The sequence below is a fragment of the Gymnoscopelus microlampas genome (genome assembly GCF_963454915.1).
Source record: "Gymnoscopelus microlampas genome assembly, chromosome: 4".
In the NCBI taxonomy this organism is placed as follows: Eukaryota; Metazoa; Chordata; class Actinopteri; order Myctophiformes; family Myctophidae; genus Gymnoscopelus; species Gymnoscopelus microlampas.
In genome coordinates, this window is record NC_139941.1 from 7,300,223 (window position 1) to 7,322,360 (window position 22,138).

At 44.4% G+C, this 22,138-nt stretch overlaps 3 protein-coding genes across 3 annotated transcripts in view; all 3 read left to right on the forward strand.

Annotated features, from left to right (window-relative positions):
* Positions 1-22,138, forward strand: part of LOC311044290 (arrestin domain-containing protein 3-like) — a 110,891-nt gene that overhangs the window by 18,923 nt on the left and 69,830 nt on the right. The gene's annotated exons all lie outside the window — the stretch shown is intronic.
* LOC311044291 (arrestin domain-containing protein 3-like) overlaps positions 1-22,138 on the forward strand; it is a 38,837-nt gene that overhangs the window by 4,734 nt on the left and 11,965 nt on the right. Inside the window, exons 2-7 of the mRNA XM_084055767.1 lie at positions 8,701-8,862; positions 13,883-13,915; positions 14,094-14,157; positions 17,759-17,912; positions 18,076-18,172; positions 19,624-19,880. Coding sequence (XP_083911893.1) covers positions 8,701-8,862; positions 13,883-13,915; positions 14,094-14,157; positions 17,759-17,912; positions 18,076-18,172; positions 19,624-19,880 — 767 coding nt within the window. The remainder of the gene's footprint in view (positions 1-8,700; positions 8,863-13,882; positions 13,916-14,093; positions 14,158-17,758; positions 17,913-18,075; positions 18,173-19,623; positions 19,881-22,138) is intronic.
* LOC311044294 (arrestin domain-containing protein 3-like) overlaps positions 17,891-22,138 on the forward strand; it is a 90,001-nt gene continuing 85,753 nt past the window's right edge. The window contains exon 1 of the mRNA XM_084055772.1: positions 17,891-17,941. Within this exon, the coding sequence (XP_083911898.1) occupies positions 17,930-17,941 (12 nt within the window). The 5' untranslated portion in view covers positions 17,891-17,929. The remainder of the gene's footprint in view (positions 17,942-22,138) is intronic.

Consider the following 22,138-nt stretch of genomic DNA (forward strand, 5'->3'; position numbering starts at 1 on the left):
ACTGACATTTTTAGTTAATAATACAGACTCTGTACATTATGTTTACATTTAAACGGCACCTTAGTGCATTGCATATAGTTTCTCGACTGGTACTTCTAAGAAAATAAAATGTTACTTGGTGCACTCTAAAGAAAGTAATTTATTTGAACGTCATATTTCTCTCCTCACCTCGCCTTTTTTTTTTTTTTTTTTTTTAACTGACTCCAATCTTCTAATCTTAAGGGTTACATTCCCTAGTTATCTGTTTCACCCAATCAAGAGCATCAACGTTGCCATGTGGAGGCACAGGTCCAGCATTCTAAATTTGCAATGAGTCACTTTTGAACTAGCCTAAATATTCAAGGGTTCCAGCAATAATGCTGAAGTAGATGTACTACATTGGCCTTTGAAATGTAGTCGAGTAGAAGTAAAAGTATTGACAACTGGAACTACTCTAGTGCAGTACAAATGGAGAACCTCAAAATGTGCTCAAGTAAGACACTTGAGTAAAAGTACTTTGTGACCTTCCACCACTGAGGTGGTTATCTTCCTTGCTTGCATTCCTAAGTAGGACAAAATCACTAAACAAAAGTGCTCACAGAGCAGACTACACTATCCACTGACATGTACTTGGGTCAAAGTACCAAAAACAAACGCTGGTATCAGAGTGGAGTGAAAACCCATAGTTAGAAATGTAAAACAAGCAGCCTGTCTCCGCTCACAATTTCTCAGACCTGACATGCACAATTTTCCCTTGAAAATATCAGATCCACCAGCTCGGATTGCTAGTAATGGAATAGCTAGTGAGCTTGTAGATCGGCAGTTTTAGCAGGGCTGAGGTGAAACTGCAGGCAGCTGTAAGGGCTATTTAAGGTAACTACCTCAGGGCTGTACTTAAGCACAATACTGGACTTCATGTACAAGACGACAGCATACATATAACGACAATAAACATGACAACGACATACATAAAGCGACAATAAACATGACAACAACATACATAAAACAACAATAGACATGACATTCGAATGTACTAATTTGAGCTTAGGCTATACGCTATCTTTTCCTTTGAACCCGGCGTAATTAAACTCGGGGCCGTTGCTGGGAGGATAAACTGTCCACCCAGCCAACCTAACGGGACATCATGGGGTATAGGGAGTTCAAAGCCTAATTTAAACCTAAACAAATGTATTATTTTTGATGAAGGCCGCATTTACAGTCCTTAACATCACCTCGCTCGGATGCCGGAGCTAAACATGTATTATTTTTGATCAAGGCCGCATTTACAGTCCTTAACATCACCTCGCTCGGATGCCGGAGCTAAACATGTATTATTTTTGATCAAGGCCGCATTTACAGTCCTTAACATCACCTCGCTCGGATGCTGGAGCTAAACATAGGCATACGCTATCTTTTCCTTTGAACCCGGCGTAAACTCGGGGCCGTTGCTGGGAGGATTAGCTGTCCAACCAGCCAACCTAACGGGACATCATGGGGTATAGGGAGTTCAAAGCTTAGTTTAATACAAAGGTCATTCAATCTGCTGTTCAGTGGTGACTTCACATGCCAACAATCATTTTTACACATTATCTGTAACAATTGACCTAAATTTGGTATTATACAATTCACATATAGCACCGCGTGTACCCTTCCTGGGGCCCCAAGGAATTGTAGCACATAGTGTATGGGCGAATTGTTATATGGATCTTATGGATCCAGCGGTCGTCTGGACTGGACAGGGCCACGGTCGGGGTCACCAGCTGATGTGCCGTAACTGACCTGTCACTCTTGGTTCAATGAACCCTAAAGTCCAGTTTATAGACGACATACACAGAAATTACCGTTCACATCTTTATTAACAAACAAGGGAGATTCCCTCAATACTATGTGAATAAAAGAACAGCAAATTAATGATATTAAAACAATACGACCTGATATATCACGAAGGCAAATCGCTCCACATCTAGGTCTGCATGCAAACAAGCGTTCGGTTGAGCGCCTGGAGAATTCTAAAGTTCTTATCTATAACATTCAGTATATCTACGCTGTGGCTATCAAGGCCTTCCTTCTTACTGGAGCACAGCTACTGTGCTCCACACTCTATAAAGTAAAGGTTGACGGCCCAAGGTTCCACAATGGACCATCACTCTCCACTACATATTATTCAATATGTACGGGAACTGACCCCCTGGGGCAGTGCTCGTGGATACTCTTTAAGACACATCACTCATGGTGGCCCTGACCTGATCTGTGATCAGTGGGGTATTTAAGCCCCACCCAGGCAGAGCCACTTCGATTAACTTTGATTGACACGAATTTCGGAGCGGCTCAAGCGTGGAGAGCCAGTCTCTCCACTCAGAGCACCCGGGTTACATCGGATGTAACCCCCGTTCTCTATCGTGGTCGAGACTGGCTCTCCACTACATATTATTCAATATGTACGGGAACACTCTAAGACACACCGCGAGGAAATAAGCAGACCCAGCTGCAGCAGCTCGAAGCAGTTTAAGCCCGAAGTATCAGAGCCCAAGGCGTGCTCCAAAATCCTGCCATCCAACGAAGTATGTAATACTCGTGGCTAGGCGCAAGACGCTACCTAGGCCCAGCTGGCCCCGCCAGACGCTAAGGCCAGTCAAAAAAAGAAGGCTCGTGGCCTAGGCGCAAGACGCTACCTAGGCCCAGCCGGCCCCGCCAGATCGCCGAGAACCAGACAGCTGGGGCCAGTTGGGGGCCACCAGGATGAGGCTCACCTCCTCGACCTGAACTCTCTGAGGGAGTGGGTGTAGGAGGATAAGGCGGTCTCACGGTACCCGCTGGAAGCGTAGAAGCGCCTGGTATACCGCCCGCCGTTCCGGGAGGTTGATGTGCTGCGTCAACCGCTGTGCCTGCCGGTCCCTCTGCGGGCAAAGGCCCAGACCCAGGAGGCAACGCTGCACTGGCCGCATATTCAGGAGAGCCAGGGGCACGACGTGCCCTGTGGCTGCCATCAGCCCCATAAGGCGGAGGCGCAGCTTCCAGGTCACCCCGGCCCCCAGCCGAGACTGAGACAAGCAAGCCCTGAGGGCGGCCTGTCTCCCCGCCGTAAGGGACAGGGCCCCTGCCCTGGCATCCAAGCTCTTCACCAGGAGAGTGTTGGACTCCACAGCCAGAAGCTCTCCGTGCTGTGCCTCTGACACCACTGTGAAGGTGACAGACCGTGTCCGTGGGGGCGGACGCAGGAACTGCAGCCGATACCCCTGGGTCATGGTGGAAACCACCCAGGGGTCTGCCCCAATCGTCCCCCAGAACAACCTCTGTTCCAGGGAACGGCAAGTGGGGGCTGAGCCCCCCCACCGTCAGGACCGAGACGGAGGCTTGCGGGGCCTACGGCCCCGGCCCCGTCCTGATCGCTGGCGCGCCCGGCCCTACCCTGCCGAGAGGCGTCCAGCTGGACCCTCAGGTCATATGGAGCTACATCAGCCGGCTGGGGTGGTGACGACCGAGACGCCGTGGAGCCGCGGAGGACCCTTGACACCTCCTGGGCGCACCGGCGGGCCTCCTGGGCCTGCTGGAGCATTGTGGTCGCAGTTGGCCCGAACATGGCCGATGGCACCACTGGCAATCCAAGCAGGCAGTTCCGATCTTCAGTCTGCAGCTGCGACTGGGACAGCCAGAGGTGGCGCCTCGCCACCCAAAGCGAGGCCAGGGCCCTGCCCGATGCCACCGCCTGCTCCTTCGCCAGCTTCACCAAGAGCGAAGACACCTGCTTTAACTCCTCGGCCAGGCCGGGGGTTCCACTGTCCAGCTGGCCGACCAGACGGCGCTGGTACAGGGCCAGGATAGCACCTGTGTTAACCAGCTGGCCCTGGACTGCCAAGGCTCCGTGTACCCTGGTAAGCATGGAGTCCATAACCCTTGTGTTCTTGCTTGGGCAGCTGAGCTTCCCCAGAACCGATGTGGAGGGGGCGACCACTGCCCCTAAGGCCTGGTCCATGGGAGGAGGCGGGCCGCAGCCGATCCTCTCCCGACCCTCCACGCACGCCAGCTGTTTAGCCAGACCCGACCAACGCGAGAAGCTAAGCGGTGACTCAAACTGATGGAGTACCAGGTCCTCCACATCAGAGAGCAATGGCGTGGTGAGGTGACGCGGCTGGACCCCCGCTTCGTCGTCGAACCGGGAGGTTCTCCGCGTTTGCTCTGCCGGCAGCTCCATGTCTAATGCCCGAGCGGCCCGAGCGATGAGCTCGTGAACCGAGGCGGGGATCTGCTCCAGCTCCTCCTCCGCCTGTGCTCCATCGCCACCCTCCTGACCGGGGGGGAGGTCCTCCTCCTCAGAGACGACCCCCAGGACGTCGACGTCCTCCTCTTCTGATGTCCCCTCTAGAAACGCCTCCAGCTGTCCTACCGCCAAGGTGGCAGCGGGGCGCTGTGGAGGGGGCGGGGCTGTTATTGTGGCCACCGGAGCTGGCCCAGGCAACTGGACGCCCCCAACTGCACTCCTACGCCGTTTGGCCGGATGCAGCTGCCCTATGGTGGTGTTCAGGGGTTGGAGAGAGAATGACCGAGCCCTGGCCTCTCTCACCCTAGCCGGCAGGATAAAGCAATTCATGCACGCAGAGGGGTCCAGACCACCCGTGCGCGCATGCTCCATCCCCAAGCAAAGCATACATTTATCATGGCCGTCCTCCACGGGCATTTTTATCCCACAGCCCAGACAGTTGTGGGGCGCTGGGCTGGCCATGTTTGCTATATTATTTAGCTATGTATGCAAATCTATACCTAAATTATATATATAAAGGTATAGATTCGTAGACGTATGTATCTGTATATCTAGTATACTAATACCCTTAATCTCTATAAGGATACGAGCAGAGCCAAGTGTCTCTTTATCCTTATTTCACTTAATTATTATTTCCAATGTCAGTGGTTTGCAACGGTGACTTGTTTGTCAGTGAGTGCAGTGAGCTGCCAGGAAAACTCCTGACCTAGCGCCACACTGCCCTCTTGTGACCTGTGGGGCACAGTGCAGCACTCCGCTAGGGAGCGCGCAGGCCCCTCCCCCCACGCTGACGCCCTGCGTCAACGCGGAAGTAGGTGCACGCCGCACGCTGCAAACTTTGTTTGTTTGTAATAGATTACTTGGCTCCGCCGATGGCTTCCTCGGCCGCGGCGGTAATGATAGCCGGTAGTAGATGGCCCGGAGGTCCGCCGACTGGGTCAGCCTCACTCAGGTTCCACCTCGGTACCGCGCCCAACCAACAGCTGCCCTGGTCCGCCCCCTGACTGGGTCAGGCTCGGAACCGGGCTGCAGCCGCGGCGGCTTTTTCTTTTCTTTTTTCCCCTCTGACGATGTCGGCGATCCAAGCGTTCGGCCGACAGACGGCTTCACAACTTGGTCGCTCGAGCAGAACAGCTGCCGCCCTGATCCGCCCTCTGACTGGGTCAGACTCGGAACCAGGGTGCACGCCGCGCGCCAGGAATAATAGGAATACTATGGAATACTTGTGTTGGTGTAAATATGACAGCGAAGCGTCCCGAGAGGAGCCTCACAAGACCTGCTCTCTACCCAAAGTAAGTGGACCACGCCGCCAAACACCCGTTCTGTATACTGTCTTAAGCTGAGTCCACTAAGCGTCTGCTCTCGTGGAAATCAAAGAGTCGAAGTGGCTCTGCCTCGCCAAACACCCGTTCTGTATACTGTCTTAAGCTGAGTCCACTAAGCGTCTGCTCTCGTGGAAATCAAAGAGTGGAAGTGGCTCTGCCTGGGTGGGGCTTAAATACCCCACTGATCACAGATCAGGGCAGGGCCACCATGAGTGATGTGTCTTAAAGAGTATCCACGAGCACTGCCCCAGGGGGTCAGTTCCCGTACATATTGAATAATATGTAGTGGAGAGCCAGTCTCGACCACGATAGAGAACTATGTTTCCAAATGTATGGAGTGTCTTTGTCAACATATCTTGTTTTCTCAATAGTTGATTTGTTTCACATTTAATTTGCCACTTGAATGCGTTAAGGTCCTTACACACCGGGGCGATTTTTTTCGTGCGAATAATGCGTTTTAAAAAAAAAACCTCATAAAGTCAATGGCTCCGTACATGGAGCGAAAAAGCGAAGCGAAAAACCGTCTTTTAATTATTCGGAACGAGTCCGAATTTTGCGTATATTCGCTATATTCGCCGGTGTGTAAGGACCTTTACCCATAATGTTAACACAGCAGAGGGGAGACGGCAGACAGACAAGTAGTCGCATTTCAGTGACTTTACTGTCTTGACACAATTCGATTCAATCTTTATTTCAGACTCAGGGTCCATAAGAACAGTATGAGATGACACATACACAGTGCTAAAACAATACAAAACATAAAACACATAAAACAAAAACAGTCCATCTACAGCTGCTCACAGTCTGTAAAGGCTGTTGCGCCAATGACTCCATATCATGGAGGAGAACCGTGTAGAACTCTTGATAGGGTTAATTCAAATCTTAATTACATGATTGTCAGACTCTTCAATACGACATATGCATTTGTACATTAGATTTCTTAACAGGGCTTGACAGGTAGGTACTCCCAAATTAACAAACAGCTGACTGACACTGTGCCATCTTGGTACCCTCACCAGCAACCGTAGAACATCATTGTATGCTACTTTGAGTTTTTGCATGCTGCTAGCCTTGTAGTTATTCCATAGGTGAGCCGTATACAAAGGTGTACAAAAGGCTTTAAACAGTGAGGCCTTGACATGTACAGAACATTTGTGAAATTTTCTCATTAATATGTTTGCCTGGGCATACAATTTACATCGTTGTCTATGGATGTCTTTATCGTCTGAGAGATCATCAGAGATACAGTGACCTAGGTACTTAATCTCACTGCACACAGATAGTATGTTGCTACTGAGAATAAAGTTAGGGAATACAGCCTTTTTATCCTCTTTACTTCGCACTATCATAATGCTACTCTTTTTAGGATTATACTTAATATTAAATTCAATGCCGTACTGGGAACAGACCCTCAGTAGCTGTTGTAAACCTGCACTGTACGGGGAGAAGATAATTAAATCATCCGCGTACATAAGTTGGTTGACAACAGTATCACCTATGACACATCCAGTATTACACAGGTTCAGATTCCTAGACAGATCATCCATGTATAAATTAAACAATAGAGGAGATAAAATCCCCCCTTGCTTAACACCATTACCTACATAGAAATGTTCAGACACAGTATTGCCCCACTTCACCTGCATAGTTTGGTGTGCATACCAGAAGGCTAGAATCCTTATAATGTACTTGGGTACCCCTCTTTGGCACATTTTATCAAATAATTTGAAGTGGTTCAATCTATCAAATGCTCTTGAAGCATCAATAAAACACAAAAACATGGTGGAATTATGGCTTCTATATTTTGCTATAATGTCCTTTAAAGCAAAAATACACATATCCGTACCATGTTTCTTTTTAAAACCAAACTGATTGTCTGCTGTGGTAATATGCCTATCCAGCCTGTACAACAGATTTTCTCCAGTACCTTGGATATAATGCTAGCTAGAGCAATAGGTCTGTAATTTTCAATCTAGCAAAGAAGAGATTACCTATTTGGGATGTATTCTTGACAGGTGAAAGCATGGCAACAAATGTGGTCAAAGGAGTAAACCAGAGAACCAGATTTATGGGCAGAGTTTCCTCTTCTGTCAACCCTCAGGCCCTCAGGACCCTCTCAGGGGCCCTGATTCAGCCCCTTTTTGACAATGTACAGTAGCTCCTCTTGGTACTCCAACACCTCAGTGTCACTGAAGACTAAGCTTCAAACCTCCCAAAACAAACTGATTCGACTACTTCTCGGACTGGGGCCCATGACCCACCTCTCTCCCACTCACTTTATCAGCCTAGGCTGGCTCAGGGTGGAAGACAGGGTTAAACAACTAAAAATGGGACTGGTCCGAAATGCCCCCTATTAAATAAATGCCTCGAAAAAGTTAGTGACACCCACAGTCACGAAACTAGAGGGAGCGTAAACAACAATCTGGTACCACCCACCCATAAAACAAACATGGGCAAATTCTCCTTCTACAGCACAGCCACCAAGGTATGGAATAGTCTAACCCCATCCCTCAAAAATGCAGTTCGCTGGGCTCAAAACAGCCCTAAAAACTCATCTTTCTGGAGTCCAAAAGAGGAGCTAGTACCAGTTCCCCTGTAGACAGATGACCCCCCCCCCTTTTTGTATATATTTTTTATTTTTTCATGCTTTTTTTGTACATAGTGGTATTTTTTCCCTCTGTATTTTTATGTTGATTTTTGAACTGTTTGGCTGCTACTATATATGTCTATGAAATTAATTCAAGGACCCCAACGGAAACAAGTCCGCAAGGACTTTTTTGGCCGGACATTTTAGACAAAAGTATTATAAATGTAACTTTTGTTTTACATTCTTTTGCCTAATGCAAATTTCAATCAATCAATCAACAAAATCAATAGCCAAAAACAATGCATAGCCAAATATCTTTCCTGGACCTTTGATAAATTCCAGGACCCTAGATAAATTCACACTCCCAGTAGGCCAAGGAAGAACCCCCCCCCCCCCCATTCAAAAGTATTCAGATTGTGGTATACTGGTATAGTGCCACCATGATCAACTTTAGCTACCTGGCCTGGTGGAGACCTACTCCGAGGAGCACTTTTTCTAGTGTTATACTAAATGCATACTGATACATTTCTCTTTTTTGTTTTGTTTGCCAGATCCTTCTTGCAATGTGCACCTTGATGTGGGGTGTGACGGCTGTGATGGGCAAATTATCGGGACCAGGTATAAGTGTATGGTGTGTCCTGACTATAACCTGTGCTCTGGCTGTCAGTCCACTAGGATTCATGAGAAACACCTTCTGAGGCCCATCTATCTAGGTCAGTATATAATCATTGCTGTTGGCAAAAACCTCATATCTCCATTTGTCAATTCTTATGTTTCCCACCCCTCCTGTAAATAGGCACAATGCACAGCAGCTATATTGTGAAGACATTCACAGGTGTTACCTGTCACTCCTTCCCAGTTTGCAATGATGAGGCAGATCGTTCGGATTACAGATGTTTATTTAAACACCGTCAAACTGTGATTAAACAAGCAAGGTAAACATATAACATAAACACCAAATCAAATCATAACGTGTAACAAAAAGAAAACAATAGAAAACAAATCACCTTTCTGGCTGCATGTAGGTATGAAAAGGAATGCACGGGGGGGAGAAGGGAGTCCAGGTTTCCCAAACAAAACAACTGAAATAATACAAACAACCAATGAATGAAACTTATAATGAAATTAGACAAAGAACCCAAAATTACAAATGAAAATACAAAACATGAACCAAAAACGCACCTTTAGATGTCACCGGCCATTGGCCAACACACGGAACAAACAATTCATGCCTCTGCTGTCTGCAGAGACACGACAAGACTGTAGCAGGAAGCGCAATACCCAGCCGTGTGGAAACACTTTCCAAAATAATGTTCCGGCAGGAAATGACGTGGCATTGGCAACTTTATTACACAGAGAAAACAACAACAAAAAATAAAGTCGAACAGAAACGTAGTGCGGCAGCTACATACCAATGATACTAATGAAGGCTCTGTTCCATTCTGGTCAAACAGAGTCAGGGTGCTGACATTGTGCATGTGCACTGGAAACACTCTGCTACACCAGTGGGTTTCAAATTTGTGTCCAGGGACCCTCATGGTTTCTTATGGGGTTTCCAAATGGCCCCTTGCGGGTGTGTAACTCTGAGAGTGTACAAATGGAACCAAATGGACCCGTAAGTCCATTTGGTTCCATTTGTACACTCTCAGAGTTATGGGGTCGTGGAAATTGAAAAATCTGAGAACCACTGTGCTACACTAAATGGAACAGAGCCTTCATTAGTATCATTGGTAACACCTGTGAAGGAAGTGAAAATATGGCTGCTGTGCATTGAGCCTATTAATGTCCTACTTCGCCATACTAGTGTCACACAAAGGTAGCACAAATAGCCAACATGCAAGCTCACAACGCGTTGCAACACGTTGTAAGCTTGTAGAGCTGCTATTTTAGTTTTTTTGTTTGTGTATTAAAGTGTTTAAGTGTGTCTGTGGATTTTATAAATATTCAACCAATGAAAAGTTTATGTGAGCTTCTGACAAAATAATTACATTGGATCCATTGGAACACAAACAAGTATGTTTTTTTCCCCATTTCCTGAAAAGTAACGGTTTTGGACAACAAGGTTTAAACAATAAACATTTTCATCTGAAAACTGTGCAGTTATAACCTTTAAATACCTCAGGGAACGTAGAAAAGGAACTAATGTTGAAAATGTAAATGCAGTCCCTGCCATTTCGTTCTGTAATATGTCAGCTGCTGCTGCTGATGATGATGTATCTGTTGGCTACTTGTAACTTCCCTAGTTGCTGATGATATTTATATTTGACTGTCTTATTCACTTGGATTATGTTTAGATGTATGTATGTATGTTGTTTGTTTGTCCACAGATGCTAGGTAACCTATGCTAGATGGTTGTTCAGACAGATGCTATGTTTGATGTTTACCTGCTATGGTTACTTTGTAGCACTTATTAATTTTCCTTACACTCCATTTACTTGAACTCTTGCCTTGTTGTTTGCTGAAGTTTACCCCGGTTTGGCACTTGGAAATCTCTCTGAGTAATAATGTACATTTAATACGTTGTAGGTCTCTCTTGAAAAATAGATAATACAGTAAACTGATTCGAAATAACCTGGTAAAAATAAAGATAACATAAATTAATAAAGGTGTGTCTGGGTGGCATTAGGCATAGATAATCATACAGTTTCTGGGTGGGAAGCCGGAAGGGGATTGTGTCCTTGTTGCTGCAATATAGAGTCCTACTAGTTGGGTCACTTGTTCGGCTGGCAGGGGAATTCGGTGAGACAGAATGAAACTTCATGTTAAGCAGAGTTGGTTCCTTCATTGGTGTAACGTAGCTCCGCCCCCTCTTCCGATCATTGTCCGTCATTGGAGTTACTTGACCCCGCACCCTATTCTGATTGGTCGATATGTCATATAGTTCCTAACTTTTGCCATCATTTTTTAACAGTTTATCATACTGAGTCATGAGTCGCCTCACTGAATTCGGTTGAGAATCCTTGTCCTTCATTGTAGTTACTTAGCTCTGCCCTCTTTTCTGATTGGTCAAAGTAAAACATTTAAATCACCAGGCATAGTTTTCCAATATAAAAGCCTGGCATGGTTTTTCAAAATGAAACGTCCACACATATTATTTTATAGATAAAAGCCCAACATAGTTTTTCTTTATAAAAGCCATAGACATGTACATATTTACACTGAAGACTTAGCCTGCTACAACAATATCTGAAAGGGGACAAACAACGTTTACAAAATACTCCTATGGTAACTGCACAATGGCTGACGCCCTCCTGATGTGAACAGATATCCGAGGGCCCGGTCATCACTGCTTGCAGCTTTAATTAGGGCCTTAGCACAGAGCACTGCACAGTGCAAAGCCCTATTGAAACTGCAATGATTATTAATATTCCGCTTCTTCCCGATAAATCCCGGAAAATGAGGGCCTAAACTAGCCTGGCATGGCCAGAATAATATCACTGCGTAGATATTAGTCTGGAATCTCTGTGTGGAACCTGCATTTCCGAGGGGCAAATAAAAAAAATGCCTCTGGTGATAAACCCGCCCCACGATATGGCCCTGATTGCTCCCTCACTACTTCGGAGGGAAATAAATCCAATCTCTATTGAGAAGGGCCAGACTTAATCTGCCGAGGGCAATTTTTTTTTGCAATGGCAGATTCGTCTACAACCAGGCGAGGCCTAAACGTACTGAAAAAGTTGCGCACCTTTGCACAAACATCACAAGTGGCGAAAATGTTTGTATTTTAATCGTCTCAAAAATAATGGCTCAATAGCGCCTCCTACAATAGTTCGTGCTTCAAGCCGCACAATACGGTTTCACCCACATGTATGCAAATTGGTACACACCTACAGTATCATGTCCCGACTTACAAAAACGTCACTTGGAGCCATTTTCACAGGTTGTACTTTAACAAACTACTCCTAGGCGGATTGTCGGATCCGCCTCTAATTCGCTCTGAGTACACAAAGATCTTAACGATGAAAAGTTATCAAAAGCTTGAGTTTTTGTAAAACTGTGTGGCCATGGCGAAGCGTCAAACTTCAACGCCAAACAGGAAGTGAAAATAGCCGATCTACAATTCCTATTGCCTGGGCTTTAAACAGCCATAAAACCATTTCCCAGCATGGTAAACCTCCAAAACTTGCTAGGTGCACTTAGGTGGCCAATAGGGACAGGCTGTAATTGCTGTAAATAAACTCACAAAAAAAAAAAAACACACAGGAGCTGAGATACAGGATTTTTAAGTAATAAGTTATCCAGGGAGTGAATGGATCACGATACCTCTGGTTCTGTGTGGAAAAATAAAAAATAAAAAACGTTTTAAAATAAATATTCTGTACTACTACTTGAAAAGGTAGGAAAATCGCAAATTGCTGGCACAGTACGCAATCATTTTTTAAATAAATTGGCACTGCATGAGTTAAACAGCCATAACTCCAGTTCCCAGCATGCTAAACTTCCGAAACTTGCTAGGTGCACTTAACCAGCCAATAGGGGACAGGCTGTAATTGCTTAAGCCCTATCCCCTCTGGGTTCCTATTGGCTGGCCTTTAAACAGCCATAACTCCAGTTCCCAGCATGCTAAACTTCCCAATCTCGCTAGGTGCTCTTAGACGGCCAATAGGGACAGGCTGCACTCCCTTAAGCTATGTAACCTAACCTTTCAGCTGATTGCCATACAGACGTATTGTGGACAGAGATGCGAGGGCCCTCCATCGCTGCTTGCAGCTTTAATTAGGGCCCGAGCACTGCACAGTGCGAAGACCTATTAAAATTGCAATGATTATTATTTGTCATTGCCCAAATGAATCGCGTTTTTGAGGGGCAATACGTACTGAAAAGGTTGCGCAACTTGTTAATCGTCTCAAAACGGGGCGTGGCCTAATGGCACTCAATAGCACTCCCTACAAAGTTTTGTGCTTGAAGCACTACAATACGGTTTCACCTATATGTATGCAAATTGGTACACATCTGTATCATGTCCCGACTTACAAAAAAGTATCTTGGAGCCATGACCTAAACCCAACAGGAAGTCGGACTTTTTTATTTATAGTGGCGTTTGTGTGCATTTAACGCCATTTTTACGGGTTGTACTTTAACAAACTCCTCCTAGGCACATTGTCGGATCCACCTCAAATTCGCTCAGCATACACAAAAGACCTTACCTCATTCAGTGCCAGAGATTTTTCGATTTTTCAAGTAGTCAGAATATTTACCTCCAGTATGATCGATCTAATCACTGAGGGTTACACTGTGCTTCCGCAAAAATAAAAATAAAATTCAGCGCGACCTCCCGTTCCCATTATTCCACCTTTGAAAATAGCATGTCTCGGACAAAAATACATAGTAAAAAAGAAAAAATGCACAGGAGCCGAGATACAAGATTTGAAAGGAGCAGTAAATATTCGGATCACGATATCTTGAGTTCTGGACGTTTTAAAAGAAAAGAAAAGAAAAATGGACGTCTGAGACGTTCATGGCACTCTGGGCTTATGAATATTTGGACGTTTGTAACTTCAAACTCTATTGGAAATATGCATCCCTGGTGACTGATATTGTCCTTCTAATGTGTGAGGGGGCAATGTTTTTTCAATTACTTTTTTCATTTATTGTATATTATTCTATTAATGTAACTGTTTTCATAAAAAAGTCATAAAAAATGCTAATTATAATTGAAAAAAAACCCACATTGGTCATTCAACACAACTTTATTCTAATCAGTAACACTTTGGCCTACTTGTCTGTTTTCAGATCCACTAATGACTGATGAACGTGGGAAACCATGTAAGTGAAGTGAAAGCCAACATCAAGATATTTTAGGTTGTTTTGTATAATGTCTGGGACCTATTGTACACTTTATATACTGCAGCCTATGACAATGAATGAAGGGCTTTTCACATGGGACATGACTGACATGCTCCACTATTCACTAACTTGTTTATGATAATGTTGTTTTTTTCAGATAGCAATGTTGTTGCCCCGGGCTCCCACATCTATCCATTCACCTTTCAGTTTCCGGTTAACCTGTAAGTCTCATCCAATGTGTAATGTTTTGTTTATCTGTCAATGAAGACGCTTGGGTTCTTTGAACATAATTTATTTAGACTGGTAGCAAGTAGCATACATCCTGTCTCTCCTTTCCCTACATAGATCTGCAAATGTTTGTTTGGGTGTGGCTTATGTAGCCTATTAGATGGTGGCATTTAGTAGTTATTATAAATCATGACATCACCATATCCCCTTTTCTTCAAATGTACATCACACACAATTTAAACTTTTCTGTTTTTGTGAAATTACACAACAAAACACATTCTGTGTTTTTGTTTTCAACTATTGCTATTCCAAACAATCCAAATATAATCTTTTCTCTCTTTTTTGTTGTTGTTTTACATGCATAACACATATCAATGTCCATATTGGTTGTCTTTTAGTTTTAAATGCGTGCTCAAATGTCTTTGATAAGTGTTTTTTTATTTTATTTTTATGTGCAAAATGATAAAGCTCTGTGCTGTTCTTTAGAGGACCAGTCTGTCAGGTGGTTTAGACTGGCGTGTAGACCTTCTCAGGACAGGTGCTGAAGGTGTCTGGTCAGCTGGAGGTGGCAAGTTTGTCATCTCAGCTGGCGGTGGTGCTGCTGTTCTTTAAGGGCGGATTCACACTGCGGCCTTGGAACCAGCCTTGAGGCTGGTAGGAAGGAATACCTGGGAAGGAATTGGTAAAGCGTGTGCACTTTGTGAGAAGTTTTATAAGGTTTTCAATAGGGGGCGAGCCTAACTTGTTTGCAATGTTTTTTAAAAAGCTATACCCTTACCTAATACCATTCCAAAAATCTAAAACTTCTCACAAAGTACACTTATAATAGATGCTAGCTTTACCAATTCCTTCCCAGGTATTCCTTCCAACCAGCCTCAAGGCTGGTTCAAGGCCGCAGTGTGAATCCGCCCTAAAGTCTCTGGTGTTTTCAGCAAGCTCCGTCGATTCCTTCTCAGGACTTGACCATCTTCTGTTCTGACGGTGTAGGATCTAGGATCCACTTCCTCCAGTACTGTAGCCTGGTATCCAGCCTGCTTCACTACGTTCGGCAGATTTTTTTTTCTCAGTCTGGAAAGGCTCCTATTTGACTCGTTTTGCGGTTGTGTTATTTGTTCAGAACCATAAGAATTACAATGTTGCAGTGGAATCAGCTGATGTCTTACTCTTAGTCTTACTCTCCGTATGTAAGAAATTGATGTCATTTTGAGTTTTACACTTTTACACTGGAACTACATATGTTACGTAGGCAACGTCGTTGCTGAATGGATGTTGTTCAAACGAATCACGAATCACAACGATCACACTGGTGTTTTTGTCCCGCCCCGCACCACAGACCAATCAGAAGCTAGTTTTCAGCCGTATGGCATGTCCTGCCTCCCTTGGAGATAGGAGGCTTTCCAGACTGAGAAACGAGAGTTATAATCTTCAACTCTCACTGTGTCATGTTGTGACAGTGGCACTAAACCTTTTGACACTTTGTCATAGTTAGCTTTCTGTCTGTTTTGTAGACACTTCTGTTTCTGTCTCACGATGTTATGCCTCTTCTGTTTTGCAGTGTAAGGAAGCGTGGTTCGTAGCCTGCGTCCCATCAGAAGCTCAGCAGGAGACAGTCCATGTTCTAGTGGTGATGCTCGGTAACTCAGTAGAGCTAATGGATCAGAACCACTCTCTTGTGCTTTCTTGAGCAGCTTTTTGACTATGTGCACACCTTTTCTGCTTTACCATTGGACTGGGCATACAGGTGGCTTGAGGTTACATGCTGGAAATCATATTCTTCTGCGAAGTTCTGGGACAACTCTGTTGTCAGAAAATCAAGTCCGACAGATTGCTTGTCTGGAAAAGATAGATTTCATATGTGTAATCACACAAGTTAGGTAGCTGTCATGCTGGAAAGCAGTGCGACAGTAATCCACAGAGGGCATTTTCGAACCAAAGGGGACGCAAAATTTGAGTTTTTTTTTACCGGGTTTGTTACTTTTTTGGGTGTTTTTGTTACATTAATTTGGTACTTACATTAAAAATGTACTCCATGAAGTGTAGATGTCGGAGGTTTCTTCTCCCTTTTTCTTCATGCCAAAAGTAGGGGGGATATCCCTCCCCCCAATGGAGCTGAGTATGTCCAAAGCCCCCCCCCACCCCCCCCTGCGTCCCTGACATATTCTATCCACAAGTTTTCAGTTTCCCATGAGGCCTTGCGGGAAACAGACTGAACTTGGATCGCTTTTTCCCCCCTTACACCAAACCTTTTGCGACGCATTGTGAGCTTGTAGATCTGCTCTGCTATTTTAAAGAGACTTGAACCCCAGCATCCCAATTCCAGGGTGAACGGCGAACGTTCGCCGAAAATAGCAGATCTGGTGTAGAGGGAGAAAAAGTGATCCAAGTACAGCAACGTCTATTTCTGTAAGAATAGAGTGGTTAACTTAGTTTCCAAGCAGGCATAATGAAACATGGTGTCCCTGCTGTACTGAACAGCAGTATTTGCATCAAGGGTATGAATTTGCAGCAGCTTTTCTAGAAACAGGTCTGTCTGTCTGTCTGTCTGTGTGCATGTATGGGGATAGTCTCGCAAACAGCTGGATCCATCAGTGCCAGAAGATGTGGCAAGCAACGCTGCATGCAGGGTGTCTTTTGGGGTCTCAGGCGATGGCAATTGCAAATTCTTTTATGCATATTTTACCTAACTCAGATTTTCTTTTTTTGCAGATTAATAACACTGAGTGCATAATTTTTCTACACAAGCCATGCCCATCCATCTACAAGTGACATGTGACACATGTATTAGTAGTCTGCAACCATACATGTATTAACCACTTTCAACCCGGCATCCCTATTTTCAAACATTTTGGTCGCGTTGCATAACTTATTTTATGCCACCCCCTATTTCTTTCTGAAATAATGCTTCTGACTGCATTTCTCAGCAATGCATGAGAAACCCTTTCACTGCTTCTCTCAGGAAGGAACCGCACACTCCAATGACGATTATATATATATATCGAATTACTCATTGCCTGCCAAAAACATTTATAAATGTTTTTGATAATTTAGCTATTGCCTGCCAAAAAAAAAAAAAAAAGAAATCTAAAATTATTCTTTATTTTTTGGGTTTTTCCGTTTTTCCGTTCGTCACAAAGAACTAGGACATAACATTTTCAAAAAAGTTGCTGCTCCATTTACTTCAATGTTAAAAAAGAAACGGTCCAAAAAATGTCATTTTTCCTATGTTTTACCATTTAAACCCCTGGCAGAGGCTACAGACTGTTCTAGAGAAACTCTGGCAGTCTAAGAGTTAATGCTTCATCTTTTATTTATTCCGCATAACGTGTTCCGCTGTGTTGGCTTCATCAGCACATTCCTGAGAGAAGCAGTGGAAGGTTTTTTGTCTTCATGTACATTATCTTGCCTACCAGAACCTCCACCTCTGCCTGGATGTGCACGAGAGCTACCTGATTATACAATCGTTTGCACATTTCTCCCTCCAAAGTTGACGATAATACGAAATTGGATTAATCACTTGACAGCCATAGTCGAGATTAAGTTAGCACTGCACTCTATTTATACTAACTGGCTGATATCTCTCATCCTTTCTATCAGGGACTTGCCACCCACCTTCAAAGGAGAACACGGTAGCATTAGGTACACCCTGGAAGCCTACATGAGCAGGACCATGACACTGTATCGCTATAGGGCCATCGCTGAACTCGCCTTTATACCCACCCACCAAGCTGTTGTCAACCCTGAACTGATGGTATGAGCTGACTTAACATGGCTATTATGGTTTTGAATTTTCCATTTGTTTGTATTATTATATTTACTTCATAGTTTTCAATTTCAGTATTTTTTTTTTGCTAGTTTGCCATTAGTGGGTCAGGAATGGTGTATTAATGTGTCCTTTGTGGTTCCTCTCCCAGAACCCACAACATCACACCAAGGAGAAGGAAATGAAACTGTTTACATCTGGAACGGTGGCCATGGACGTCAAGCTGGACAAGATGGGATACTACCAAGGTGAGAGGAGGCCTGTCACAATTATTACATGATCCCCATAATTGTAAATTATTTGAGATAATCATGGTTATAGTCAGCTATAACCACATAAGGAGTTCCCAATGCAGCTACACCCAAATATGGAGTGTGTTGTCTAACCTCAATGTATGGGCATAAAAGGGATACAGGAAGACACTCAGACAGATAATATATGGGCACAAAAGGGCACAGACAGACGGAGACAACGGGTACTCTGACAAAGCCCCTGACACTATGACTCAGACATTACTATTAATGTCTGAGTCTATTACTAGTTTTGTATAATCGTCATAATCGCAGAACTGGTGTAAGTTGTTCCCCTGCACTTATTACACGACTTTGAATACTCGATCTTTATTGGTCAATCAATTCTTTTGACCAATATTTTGTTTGCAATGATTGATGTCATTTGTAAGTAACCATGTCATAAGGGGAACAATGCAAGTTATGCAATAGCCATTGTACCCATTGTCAGAGTACCTGTGGTGTCCCTCCTATGCCCATATATGGAGTTCCATGTCAGGCACGGCTAAATAGGGAGTCTAGGCGAGTCTATGACGTCATATTGACGTACTCCATATTTGGATATTTGCTGATTTATCAATATTTTTTGGAGATCTGCTGAGCCGACTGACTTTCCACTTGGCGTATCACGCTCTCTTCGTGATTCGCCAAGTGGGAAGTCGGATCGCTGCCCTCTGCGGCATGCTCATACATGGGGCATGGCCATGGCCATACATGGGCATGGCCATACGTGGGCATACCCATAGCGGTCGTATTGGCAGTTCTGGACAATCGGATCTCCATATACCTATACTGTGTGGGCGTATCGGTCGGATTGGCAGTTCTGGACAACCGCCTATCACACCGTTTCTGTGCAGGGCACGGCCAGTGTTGCCATGTCTGCTTATTATAAGCGACTTTGGGCTTGTTTTTCTATGAAGTCAAAAGATAAAAACATTGCTCTCCGTCCATCCATTGTATAAACTTGTGTGGACAACCACTCACTTGCTTTCAACATCAGGGCCTCTCTCACTCTCACACACACAGACAGACACAACGCATGCAGTAAATGTTCATAGGCCTGGCTGCTTATTTCTATCGCAATATGGCAACACTGGGCACGGCACTCCCTCGGATCCTCGCCAAATCACGTGGCGAGATTGAAGTCGGGCGGTCTCATCTATGCACGTGACGATATATGGGCATAACGGTCGGATTGGCGGTTCTCGACAACCGGATATCCATATAGTATCTACTCAACGCCGTGCAGGCGTGCTCTCAACTCCCTAGGGTCGTCGTCGGCGATGCCGCGCCGAGTTTGGAGTCAGTCGGACGGTTCTCGCGATACGTGAATAACAGACGGACGTACAGAGATTCGGTGCATTTACTGTCAGAAGGTGAATGGAATTCCCCTGGTGTGTGTTTTCCAGGAGAGGAGATCAACGTGGTGGCCTCCATCCAGAACAACTCGTCCCGGGACATCAAGCCCAAGTACTGTTTTTACACAAAGCACAGCTTCTTTGCGCGCAAAGACAGGAATTTGGACACCAAAGACCTCCTCAAGATGGTGGGGGACGTCATCCCACCTTCATGTCACCAGACTGTCACCAAGACCATCACCCTTCCCTCTAAATTTCCTCCATCCATTCTCAACTGCAACATTATTAAAGTTGAATACAGGCTTAGGGTAAGTTATCTGTCAATTAGGGTAAAACAGTTGATTTGTTGAAACAGTCTAATATCATGTGGAGTACACAGGACGTAGCCAAAATCTGATTAAGTCAGGGATCATCTAAATTAATGATTTAATTTCGAGAGCAACTTTCGTTTAAAAAACAAAATATATAATATATATATATATATATATATATATATATATATATATATATATATATATATATATATATATATATATATATATATTAAAAATAAATTAATTATATATATATATATATATATATATATATATATATATATATATATATATATATATATATATATATATATATATATATATATTAAGAAAGTTGCTCTCGAAATGGGCTCTTGAAATGGGCCCCATGCACGCACGCACACACACACACACACACACACACACACACACACACACACACACACACACACACACAAAAATGGTGTCAGCAAATCTTGGACAAACATGGAAGGTTTGACCTAGACACACACAGGTTTGTACATTCACACTGACGGTGTCGAATGTTTGGATATGTCCTTTCACTCCTTTGTTATGATATCAACTATTCTGTCGTGGCGTGCTATGTAAAGCCCTTAATAGGCATAGCAGCCATTTAGAATGTGTGACATGGTTTCTGTAACAGGCCCTGTGGTGTGATGCAAACAATGATGTACATGTAGTAGAGGCCCTAGGAGGGGTCCACGCGCACCATCTTATTTTTTTTCCTAGTTTGGATTTTTGGCATCCATAGGACCTCTAATATAGGGATTTTGATGATCCCAAGAAAAAAAGTGGTCCAAAGTGTGTTTTTTTCAATGTTTTATTACCCCTATGAGACCTGCAGGATTGCTGGCTGGAACGCTGGTGAGACTGTCTTTCGGAGACTGTGGCACGCTCAAATTTAGACGTAGCCCAAAGATAGAGATACCATTTGATTCTAGACAACCTCAGGTTTCCAATGGGACCAACCTTGTCATGCTACCTTGTCGGGAAGGGGGCTAAATACCTCATTCTTCAAAGCTAGACAACATTTTGGCGAGGGAAACACGGCCATCACCATTTTCCAAATGGTCCCTTGAGCTGTCACCTCGATATAAGTGAATTGAAATGGGTTACATGGATACTAATCTGAGTTCCCAGAAGTTTTCGCCAGCTCTGGCGAGGAACTTCTGGGCCAGAGCCCTGGTATTTGTGGGCGGGATGTACCTTACGCTCTGAATCTGAGCGGACACGCCTCTTACCGGTCTGAGAGCTGTGCAACTCGTCTAAAAAGTCCGACGAGAGGCAAACAGCAGTACACAACAATGGCGGCCGAAATTTCTCAAGGGGAAATTGCTTCCCGTCGATCCTATTTAGATGCAACACCCACTGCATGTGGATCCCGCCCCCTTTTCTTCATTGGCTGTTGATTTGAATCACAACGCAGTGGCCGCGCCCCTGCTGTCCAAGCTCCGACGCTAACCCTCCCAGACTACATGGATACCTACAAGCCTCCCCTGTACAGAAATGCCACATTTATGGCAATCTCATGCAGTTTTGGGCAAGAACCATGCAGTTTATTGCATGCAGTACAAATATGTAATTTCCGCCTATTGTAAAAAGGAGACCACTTTACTGTATCTATTAGCTGCATGAGATCACTGTACTGTATCTATAGCTGTATGAGACCACTGTACTGTATATATAGCTGTATGAGACCACTGTACTGTATCTATAGCTGTATGAGACCACTGTACTGTATCTATAGCTGCATGAGATCACTGTACTGTATCTATAGCTGCATGAGATCACTGTATCTATAGCTGTATGAGACCACTGTACTGTATATATAGCTGTATGAGACCACTGTACTGTATCTATAGCTGTATGAGACCACTGTACTACATCTATAGACTACCTACTGTGTCTATAGAAATGCTGCACTGTATCTATAGTCCACTCTAGTGCATATGTAGCCCACTGCCATGATCTGTAGCCCACTCTAGTGCTTCTGTAGACCACTCTAGTGCCTCTGTAGCCCACTCTAGTGCATCTGTAGCCCACTCTAGTGCATCCGTAGACCACTCTAGTGCATCTGTAGACAACTCTAGTGCATCTGTAGACCATTGCCATGATCCATAGACCACTCTAGTGCATCTGTAGACAACTCTAGTGCATCTGAAGCCCACTCTAGTGCTTCTTTAGACCACTCTAGTGCATATCTAGACAACTGTAGTGCATCTGTAGACCACTCTAGTGCATCTGTTGACCAC